The 11,964-nt window shown below is 41.1% G+C and overlaps 1 protein-coding gene across 1 annotated transcript in view; it reads left to right on the forward strand.

The window, feature by feature from the left end:
- Window positions 1-10,903, forward strand: part of LOC147679835 (uncharacterized) — a 407,241-nt gene extending 396,338 nt beyond the window's left edge. The window contains exon 8 of the mRNA XM_086943389.1: window positions 6,851-10,903. Coding sequence (XP_086799515.1) covers window positions 6,851-7,063 — 213 coding nt within the window. The 3' untranslated portion in view covers window positions 7,064-10,903. The remainder of the gene's footprint in view (window positions 1-6,850) is intronic.
- The last annotated feature ends 1,061 nt before the right edge of the window (window positions 10,904-11,964 follow it).

Genomic DNA, 11,964 nt, shown 5'->3' on the forward strand with positions numbered 1-11,964 from the left:
CGGTTAATCAAGCTGGAAGGACATTGTGCTCCTAAATTGTGCAAAACACCTTATCTTTGTTCTCTTTAAAAGATATTCTGTGTTCTAAAACACAATGATAAACGAAGAAGGAGGATTAGAAGCATTAGCACAACAAAGGCCTCACTCAGACGAGGAAGAAGATCCGAATGGAATACAATTTCATCCAAATGCTAGACACGCACTCACCCTCAAACTACTTAAATAAGGTTTGACAGCCAGAGCTGGCATAGTAGCATTCGTGATAGAGGCACACAAAGATTTTCAAACAGAGGTATTTTATTCATGGGTTACATTCCCAGCAGCAAATGCAAGAATAAAAATGTTTCATTATTACACACAAGATGACATACCAGTGGAATACATTCCGTATGAAGACATTGAAGTTCCACTAACATACCAGGAACATGAATTCTGGTTTAAAGGCGCCCCCCCCATACAAGAAGAAGAGTAATGCTTGGTCCGTTAGGAAGACCAGGAGCAACATGGCTGATATTAGCAGCCTACACACCACATCCTGACGTTGATTCAATGCCACAAGATGAATTACTCGAACAACACAAATAGTTGATAACATTTTACAGAGACCTGACGCAATTTGTCATGAGGACACTTACAGTTCAACCGGCAGGAGCTACAACAAATACAGCTCCCACACAAAATACAGAAACTAAAATTACTCCACAAACATTTCACGCAGTAATGGGCTAAATGCCCATGGAACATGAGCAAATTCCATTCTGGGTAGCTCAGAAAATAACTTAGTTAGATGCAGTATTCTTGAATACTAGCCAGTATAAAAACACAGAATTGTGACAATATGCTTGCCCATGGGGATTACTCCACAAATAGAGGATTGTACCTCTTGGGGTACAATCTTCGCGGCCATCTATACCAGAACTCATGGTATACCATCCTAGCTGTAATACCAAATGTATTAAGACAAGTACAAAATGGGTACGGGGCAGAACCTGCTCTGAACTTAGGGATGTAATTACTAGGTAATTACGCACATGTATCAGCAATAGCGGAAAGAAATCATTTGGACCATCAGACAGAAAGCCTGTACCAGTCCTAGCAATTCAAGGAACAAGAACTATGCTTTTTGCCGCCTCTTGCCGGGAAAAAGGAGAAAAGATTAGTGTCAATTGACCTAATCAAACCACACTATGTGGCAAATACTGAGCAGTAGGCCACGTGGACTTCAAAGTAGCAGACCCCATCCTCTCGTATACAGTTCAAGAAGCTCAAATGGAAAGACTCATCACGTTTGAAGTCACTTATACTGAATGAAGGACTATGCAACAATGCTATGGAACTCGTTCCCCTTGAACCAGAAGTTCAACTTCAAAATGAAACTCAAAATAACAAACAATTTGCAAATACAGACATCTACGTCAACATGCCTCAACAAGAGCAAAATGCGATTTCAACAAATGCTGATGCAATTCCAACAATTGATCGAACTGCTTCTGGCTACTTCATGAACTTTGATACGTTATCTTTGGATCCAAGTGAACCAGAAATGACACCAGTCCAACAAACACGCAAGCAGCAGACTAAGAACTTTCTGAACTTTCTCAAAAAGATTTACCTGGTATCACCTTGGGTAGAACTCTGGGTAATTACTGGGATACTGTTCTTTCTTTTCTGGCTAGGCTTAGTTATAACTTTTAGCATGCTTATTAATGGACGATACCTCCAACAAAGCTCTAGAGCCCAAAAAGTAAATTTGATTCTGCAGCCATATCAATCTTTTCATTGTGAACAAAGAGACTTGTCATTGGTGAACATTGCAGCAGTTCCTATACCGGACAGTATAGTTTGGGACAAGATTGATTTCAACATATTCGGCCCTACTGAACTTTTAAACATTTCTCATGTATTTAAAATTTCATTGAGTTATATCATTACCTCCAGTACACTTTTTGATGATTGGGACTCTGAAACTGTTAATAATATGTTGTCTGATTTAGAGAAAACTGGCGCATTTCTGAACTTTGAAATGCTAGAAGGTACTTCAGACTATGATACTTTGTGCTGTTACCAACATTATGGTCATCATTTATTGCGCAAATCTATAACACCTAGAAATGTTTTGTAGTACCACCAGTGGGAACATTGCCCTACACCACCAAAAAGTAGTTTGCAAAGATTTGCATTGAAATGTTCATATTTTTCGGGGTTTAACACCGCTGACCCGACCTCATATTATTATAAGGTTACTACCGACATCGGCAAATCTGTTTGGTGTTGACAAACACCAAACAGATTTACTCTAATTTCTTTACTGCCCAATTGTCTGAACAGGGGTTTGACCTATGAAAGGACACAATATACTTAAAATCGGTCTGGGGTTCTAGGGACTGGCCAGTCCAGGGAACAGAAGCGCTATTTAGAGCAAGCCTCATTCCACAGCAGATGATATTTCTAAATGACACCGTGCAACAGACATCCTGTCTTGGACTAGTTAAGAACAAGGACCTTAACACACCTCGGTTTTCAACACCATCACAAATGGAGGGTGGCAAAATTCAACTTCACAGGAAGGGGCAACAGTAGATGACATTTTACAGTATAATAGATGAGACCCTAATTGGAAAGAATGGTTTGTCTAGCCCTTAGACACAAACAGATGTTAGAAAAGATTCTGGGGTTTCACCGAAGGGTTCAGTATCCACAGGCCAGACCCACACTATGAGCAAAGAGAACACCCAGGGGTAGTGACATCCTACAGTGTTGGGAAATTGTGCCTGGATTGGCTAGAAACCTCAAAACTCACAGAAGTGAAACAGCACTTATCCTTACTCACACAAGACATGGATCTTAGGGATTTTTTTTACTAGGTCACCGGAAAACCCTTCAGAAACATTTCATATATGCTGGCATTTATACTTCCTATAATAAAATGTGGAAAATATCCCAACAAGAGGCCGCAGAGAGAATATGGGAAATAGACCTTATTAACTTAGAGAAGGCGTTAGCTGTAGTGGACAATGGGTTAACAACTTTAACCTCCAGGATATATTCCTTAGGCAACATTGTATCTTCTGCGACAGACATAATGGAACAAGATTTGTCCATATTACAACACGGGCAATCTCAGTTACGTTCTATTATGTTGTTAAGCTGGACGCTGCAATTTTTGTGTGCAGGCTATGTGCCTTGGCGTTTTATCAACAGTACGTCTCTGTTTTCTGAATACAGTCTAACAGGTCTAAATGGCACAAAGGGGAGCAAAATATACAATGCTGCGTATTGAAAAACTGGATAGATTACCATTTACAGTGGCAGAATCACCATCAACGGAATGGCTAATCCATGGCCACATAACTCTACCGGCCACTACTTTTCTGTTTCAATATTGCCTTAAGCAAAAGCAGGCAGGCAAATATGAAAAAATGGGTAAGGAATACAATAAGGAATCTTGGGAATTATCATACAGGTTTTGATGCCGGAGTGGGGATTGAGAAGTGTTCCTAAGCGGTACAAACTGCAAGAACGCTGTAAGCGGTTCTCTCATGTGCCAGGATATTTCACTGCACGGAGCTTGTAATGGTTCAGTAGCGAACTTGTCCTGCCACATGAAAGGGACTTCAGTGGCCCTGGTTACTCCTATATTCAAGCTGCTCTTGAATGGGAGTTACTTGATGCTGAACGATCAAGGTTGCTGTGGGATGCTTCCGGGTATTGACTATCTGGTCACTGTGAACTCCAGGGTTACTTGCTGTATGCAAGTATTGTTTCCCCCAATGTATACAGTCAGGGAGGCAGAGGTATGGCCTTCGTTGAATGTTTGTTTTATACAGTTTTATACTTTGAGCAGAAGGAAAGGCATACCTTTACAGCAAACTGTACCCTTAACCTCCGTCCGAGAGAACTTTGATCTTCAAATCGCAAGGACCTGAACTGAGATACAGGCACTTAAATGTACAAACTGCCCCTTTCATTTCACAGAAATGGTGGGTTGTATCTTTAATATGTCTGATGCGGGTGGTCAGGATTTCTAAGCACTTTTCAGACAGTCCTCTGAGTTATTCCAAATTTTATACACTCTGTATTCGGAAGCATTTTTGGAGGTCTTCCGCTGATCCTGCTCTCAATAGCAGGAATCCTGATTGTTAATTTTCTTCTACGCAATGGATGGCCAATCATCAACGAGATGGCAAAAGCACTCCTGGAGCCCAAATACCATAAGCGCATGGTACAACATCTGTGCACACCTCGTCTACAGGAACTGAGTGTCTCTTGGTTCCTATTCTTTAGACCAGTCTAGATGGACTGTATCTTACCTGTTCTTTGATGCCTGTTTTGCGGAGAAGGATGAGTGTTGGATCTCTGTCTGACACTTCCATCGGTCACGCCACCGGACATAAATTCCAGGCTGGAACCTGTGAGGGCCCATGCTTGGCAGTGTCCCCAGGGTATTCCTATAATGATGGCTCATTCCTTGAAAACCTGCAGGTGACTTTTGCTACAACAGGGTTGAGTGTCAGCTCTTCCACTAGCACCCAGGTATCGACTACAGCACCAGCTGCCACTGCACCAGCTATTGGCAGTTCTGAGTATCATCTGTGCTCCATTGACGTACTCTGCGTGATGTTACAGGGACTGTCCTCTGCAGCGGCGAATGATGTTGCGTCTCTCAGCTAGGACACTTAGGGCTAGATGTAGGTAATAAAAATTTACCGATTCTAAAATACCGAATTTTAGAATCGGGAAATGCAATGTAGATAAAAATTTGGTAAGAATTACCGAATCGGTACGATTCTGTATTTACCGAATCGGTATTTATCGATTTGGTAATTCCCATTCATTCCTATGGGCCTGGAGGCTCATAGGAATGAATGTGAATTACTGAATTGGTAAATACCGATTCGGTAAAATTGGGAAACATTCAAGAGTGGCAGGGTGTCACATTGACACCCTGTTGACCCCTGAAAAGTGCTTGTGTGCACATGTGGCACACATACATGCCCTAAGGGCATGTATGTCTGCCACATGGCACTGTTGAAAATGCACAGATTTGCATTTTGAAAAGTATTCGTTATTTACCACCAACTAATAGTTGGTGGTAAATAACAAATCCTTACAGGTGAAAAGCACTCATTAGAGTGATTCCTACATTTCAGATTCCGTTATTTTACCAAATCAGTATTTAAGAATTCGGTAATTTACCGAATTTTAAAATACCGATTCGGTAACTTACCCGAATCTGAAATGTAGCCACCTACATCCCAAATGCCAAATACCGGTCAGTAACGGCCGAAATTCGGTAATTTCGGCCGTTACCGACCGGTATTAGGGTTCCTACATCTGGCCCAAAATCTATAATTGACTTATCATGTGCTAGGAAAGAATTCAGATTTTTCCTTTTCGTTTCAAAACTCAACTAAATTTGGAACATTTCCTAAAATGTATACTTTCGCTGGAAAAGCATGGCCTTCTTGCGCTTGAATGGTTCGACTTATATGCACAAACTCAACTAGGACTTTCGTTTAAGTGACAATTCCAAAAATACATTTTCAATTTTTTTTTAAAGACATTGTTTTTATTGTTGTCTATTCGTATGAGGAGTGGGTGTTATGTTCCATATAGGTACCCTAATATAGGCCCGTATAATATCATACACCTTCACCTACATTACCTCCCTTACACTACAGAGTAACAAGCTTTTTAGGATTGAACCTTTACCTAGTTCTAGTCCTGGGCGCAGAATGAGGGTTTTCCCTGAACGATATCATCCGATAACTTTATCAATAGACTTACACAGTATGAAAGAATATTCATAAGGGTTCTTGGAAACAAAGCAGAGGCTACACCACCTGCATAATATCTACGTACAAGGTTTATTCCAGACGTCATCTTCAAATCCAACATTGGCTAATACAAGAAACAAGGGACAAAGGAACCCTAGATACTTTTTGTATAAATTCAGCACATCTTACTAGGGTTAGGGAGGGGAGACCGAGACTTCCCAGCCGACACACTGACCAGAGACGCTGAGGATCCTGCTTGCAGACGCTCCAGCTGACAGTAGTCTAACACATCCCTCGCGGGGAGTCCACCTTGAGACCAGGACGGGGGCCCACACACTCTCACTTCAGATAATGGGGTTAGACTAACTCCTATAGGGATTCTTGGCTTCACACCTACTCACATGCTAGGTACATTTAGGTACATCTAGACCGGCATTGTAGGAGTACACACGCTCTTTTTATCATGCATTTTATATTCATGTATGTATTCATAACAATTGCAAGATGGTAGAACTGTACTATCCTTTTTTTTTCACTGTACTGCTAATTATCTATATGCTACTGTCTAACGCTTGTTGCAGCACATCTATTTTACACTAGAAGAACAACTGTGCAAGAAATTCTTATTGCAACTTGTAACCCTGTTTCTTCTGGGTAAACTCTCTGAGAATAAATGAGCACAAGTGACTGAGCGAAAGATAGTACATCGTTTCCACGATTCTGAGGGATCAGAGTTGTCATTTTTTGAGGTTGCCAGAAACTATTCTAGATTCTAGTGGCACTGTGAGCTAGTTAATACAAACAGGTTAACATTCTATGTGGGGTGCTCGGAACCAGTCTGCCACCAAACCCACTGTTTATGTTATCCGAACACGCAGATTCTGTATAGGATATATAGGAACTACACAACAGTGTACAGTTGGATGAGTATGGGTTGATATACAAGGTGTTCATGTAAGGTTGGGGCTGGTGATTGCAAGGGTGCACACTATTCTAGGTTTTTAATTGGTTTATCTCAAAACATCTCTCTCTCTCTTTTTCTCCTTCTTTTCCCTCCTGAACTCACATTCCAGGAGAAGTCTTTAGAAGAGCTTGAGGAAATCAGTGGTTCAAACACCCGGTTCATCTTCTGGCAGGGGATTGAGCAAAGTATGCAAAGCTTCGAATCAGGCATTCACAAGGATTTCTACATCTGTACCAGTGCAGGAGGCAGCACCAGCCCCGTAGAGCTGCGGACGGGCCAGGAGCTCCAGAAGGCGATCTCCCAATTCCGAGTGTCTGAATAAGAAATTAGGACAGCCCAGCGCCCAACCCTGCACCAAGACGGAGAGACTCCAAACACAAAGTTGTTGATGAGGACAGGAGATTAGGAAGGATTCTCCGGAAGTAAAGCAAGATCTTCGGATAATCTCACCATCCACCAGCTATGATAAAGACGATGGTGGCATTTAAAAGACTCAGGGCCTTATTTGAACTTGGCGTGGTGTCAGACATTCCCCACAAGCTTGCAGGTGTACTGTCCATCCTGTTTAGTGTGCATTGGTGTCAATGGCACACTAAATATGGTCTACCAGAAGCGGACAAGACATCTGCCACTTTTTGGTACATGGCCAGATCCTCCAAAACCTAAATAAGGAAATTAGACTGCTATATATAGACTTCCAAAATATTGACCATATATTAATATTGTCACACACATTTTTTAACCAGAGTCAAACCCAACTGTAATGCACTTGCCCCCCAAATATGCTAATCCAAACAATGTTAGACTTCCATCTTTCACCACACATCACATACGTGATCTAACAAATATTGCCACAGTTCCATGGCCATGGGTGAAATGATATGTTATATAACATATATAACAGATACCCATTTACCAACATTGCCAGTTTCAAGTGGAAAATCTGGCTGCTCATTGTTAGGAAGTCTCCATAGAACTGTGCTTTCATATTATTTTCAATATAAAGAGATTTAGTAAAATGATAACAGTAATTTAAACAAAATTGTTTACATAGAATTGAAAAACACTATTTTTTCCTTGAAATATAAAATTCTAGACGATGGCACATGCTGCCAGGCTCCATGTGAATTATGCAGATGTTGGCGGGACAGAGTTAACGACAGGTGAGACAGGAACACTCAGTTTTTCATTGCAGCCGCTTCTAGTTCAAAACAACTGAATTGGAGTCAGTGAGTAGTGGATGCTGATTGAATGTCTAGATGAATGTGATAGAATCCATGATTTAATTCAGACTGGGTATCTGTGTCTACCCACCAGCAGACATGTTTTAATATTGTTGAAGAGCAAAAAACTAATTGAAGAAGTTCGGGATGCACAGAGCCAACACAACTGAACCTTCGAGTAAAGGTTTATTTGCAGGCAGCTCATCTTCAAGGCAGGGTCAGAATGACCCGTAGACGAACAGTCAAAACATAGTCAAATAAACACAATCCAGAATGCATAATATATATAAAAACCTTCCCAATGATGCAACAGCAAAAACCATGAAAGGTCAATGGCTAATAAATGTCTGCATTCCTCTTTTGTTGCCAGGCTTCTTATCTTCTATAATGGAACTATGCTCCACTAAAACCAGTTTCCAAGGCTAGTATGTTCCGGATGCATTACAGCACTACTTCACCTTTTGTAACCCCAATGGCCCAACTAGAAGTATCAACTTCAACAAAGAGCTCATATCCTAATATTGGATATGTTAACAGAGGCCCAAACGAAAAACATTTCTCAAAGTTAAGATTGGCTGTTCCAATTCTCTGCTACTAATGAGTGATTTTCTCCTAAATGAGGCTAACCAATTTTTGGGATGCGCCTACAAATGCATACAATAAATCTTTCATAAATGTTAGCAAAATGATTGAACTTACTTTACGGTAATTCATTGGGGCACTGCATTGCAGTGCACACATTGTGAAAATCTGTGAAGGGACATGGTGAATCAAAAAAATTAGATGACTGTCAGGTCAAAGTGACATTTATTTACCTTTCTGTAGCACTCTCTAACACTTTGTGTAACAACATTTGTGTCACCATTCAAGTCAAACTTATACTGTAGTGGCTACTGCCGTCCTAGTTCTTAGCCCTTCCTCTTATAACCGTTGCTTCATTGGATGCCCATCTTGGCAGAGGATGCCAGGATACATTGTACACATTTCAAAAGTAACTGGGAGTCTCTGGTGCATGACTCCTGTCACATGGCTAGGTTGGGCCCGGGAAGAATCACTGCCATTACACATATACACGTTTCTTACGTTCCCTTCTTTTTTGACACACTTATGCTTGTGTGACAGTGCAGAATAAATTTCTCTTAAACCACATTGCTTACAATTCCATTTCGTAAGTACACTATAATGACACCATGAACATTCAGTGCAAGGCTGAACACACATTGTGCAAATGTTGTTGTTTATTATTTGTCCATAAGGCGACAGGGCTATCACAGAGACAATAAACAATGTCAGCTAGACTGAAGCCTCGACACGGTAATCATGGATGCTGTTGTTATGAATACACGTATTCTTCTGAGCTCAAATTAGAGGAGCACTCTGCTGTCATTGTAAGGTCATCGCAATTGCCCAGTAGGGGATTCTTGGCCGAACACCCGCCCTAGGCAACTAGGTTAGGGAATGCATATTAGGAGTCTACTCTACCCAGTACTTATATGCCAGCATCTATATGCTGTTTTAGTACGATGATGAAATTGTTCATTCTTTTCACTGCCCTTATATTGCTAATAACGTTTGTCTGCTTCTGTCTATTGAACATTGCAGCACATAATTTCATACAAGAATCACAACGGTTCAATAAACATTGAAAACACCTCTTTATGTATTTCTTGTATATCTCTCTGAGTGAGCACAAGTGACAGAGTGAAAAGGTTCTAGATCTGTTACCACGATTCCTGAGAGAGTCAGGGTTGTCATGTTCTGAGGTTGCCCAAACCATTTGTTACCATGCCAGGTTTAGGGGTACTTATGGTGGTACTGTGAGCTAGCAGGTTCATAGGCCAACATATCCTGAGGGGGTGCATAGAATCAGTCTGGCACCATCCCAACATTTATATTGTCCAACAAACTGTTTCTACTGAAAGGTGGAAACCGTACAACACTCCTTGGGTGCTCTGGATCTGCTGTGCTCCTGGCTTCATACTTCACTTCACAGTCTCTCTGTTCAATACATGGATGCTGATACCCAAGGACAAGGAGAGTCATTTAAAATTAAGAGCAAAAGAGTCACTGTAGTCTATGATATGCACCAACTACTGTCTCTTTTCTCTCGGACCTTGGGGCATAGCATGGCTGTAAAGAACTGGACATCAGCTGGCAAAATATGTGGGCTGTTAAGTAGGAGTGTGTGAAATTCAGGTAATTTGCTTTCAAATAATTATGTAAAATGTTGGCGAATACGTAAAATTACACATAATTATGCGGAATGCAAATCAGTCTTTTCACACTATGTTTTAGTATGAAATGTGTCCTCGCGTGCATTTTTGACACAAGAACGCATTTCACACTAAAAATAAGTGTTAAAAAGCACTGTGAATAACAGCTGCTCACATTCTATACTCCTGTGTGTTCATAGCGATTTTTTACTGCAATGGCACATTTGCAGTACAATTTTTTTGTGAATGGCATGTAATTAAGCGAAGTGACATAATGATGCAGTTTCTGGAATTACATGCAACAAGCGCACTGTGAAATTCCCAAAATTACGCAAATTGCAGTGCTGTGATCTAGATTTCACTCAAGCCGGTTCTTAATAGAATAAGGGCCTTATTTAAAGTTTACTGGACAGGGTACCCCTCAAAAACGGGAATCAGTACTATGTCGGTCAAACTGCTAGTTCACCAGCTCTATTCAGGGCCTGGCGAACCATCATCTTTCCGCTAGTGTAGCCTCCTCTTTCTCTAACAGGCAACCATACTGGCAACGGCCTGTTGGTCAAAGTAACTCAGGCTGTCGACCCAATTTAGGGCAGATGTTCAGATGTACTTTTCTTCTGTTCACGATTGCCGGGAAAAGCATGGTGGTTCCTAACAAGGAACACAGAAATGACCCCACGCATTGGGAGAAAAGTCTAGCATGCCAGTGATATTCACTGTTTTATGCCATGAGTCGACATTTGTAACCAAAGAATGGCTGAAGCTGGCACATCTTCCATGCTGGTGTGCAATCCATGTTAGCAGCTTAAAATAAGTGTTAACCATTGGTTCAGAGGCTTATGAACGGACATTAAAAGAGCAGCACTTAATATGACGTGATGAATGAAGCCTGTGCCATAAATGAACATTTTCCTTTTCTTAATATTGACCCCAACTTTTGAAGAATTCTCAGCAACCTATGTAACACCTCATAACGTTTTCTCCTGTTTCGTCATAGACCACGATGTAGTATGCCTCAATAACTCAAGATTGCCTGCAAAAAATGTTGGTGATCATGCTCTGGAATAAGCTAACCACGGAAGACCCACCAAAAGGGAGGCTGGTAAACTGAAAAATGGCTGCGAAGATTATGAAAGTGGTCAGGTTTCTTGAAGTTGGATGAAGACAAAGATGGGGTGGATTGACTTCAAGTCAAGCTTTGACAAAAACAGTTCAAATTAGTAAAAGTACAATTTCATTGATGTTAGGCAACAGAAAGCAGTCTAACAAAACTTTCTGAGTGAGACTTCAAATTATGCAAAATGTCAGTTGGCTAGTGAATTTAAGCATGATAACTATTGACAAATGCTATTGTGACACAATCCAGGGTTCAATTCACTCTCATCAGCTACCAGCACCTGATCTGGGGCCATATTCTGTAAAGGGTGCACTTTCCCGGTAAACAGCCTTTACAACGAAACTTTTACAACGCACTACCATTACAACGCGGCCATTACAACGCAAACCATTACAACGCATTGCGCTGGGGGGCTCTCTAGGATAGGGAATACGTTTAATTTTCTATCCAACACCTTCCCTAGTGTCCACGGGGACTGGAGTTGGAATAGAAAATTAAACTTTTCACTATCCAGCACCTCTAAGCGCTATGCGTTGTAAAGGTATGTGATGTAAAAACCGCGTTGTAAAGGCAGGCGTTGTAATAGCCTGCGTTGTAACGTCATACATCCCACTTTCCCTGTTTGCGCCGGCGCACCTTAAAACAGGTGCGCCAGAAGCAAACAGGGAAA

Source organism: Lissotriton vulgaris, chromosome 11, assembly GCF_964263255.1.
Source record: "Lissotriton vulgaris chromosome 11, aLisVul1.2, whole genome shotgun sequence".
NCBI lineage: Eukaryota > Metazoa > Chordata > Amphibia > Caudata > Salamandridae > Lissotriton > Lissotriton vulgaris.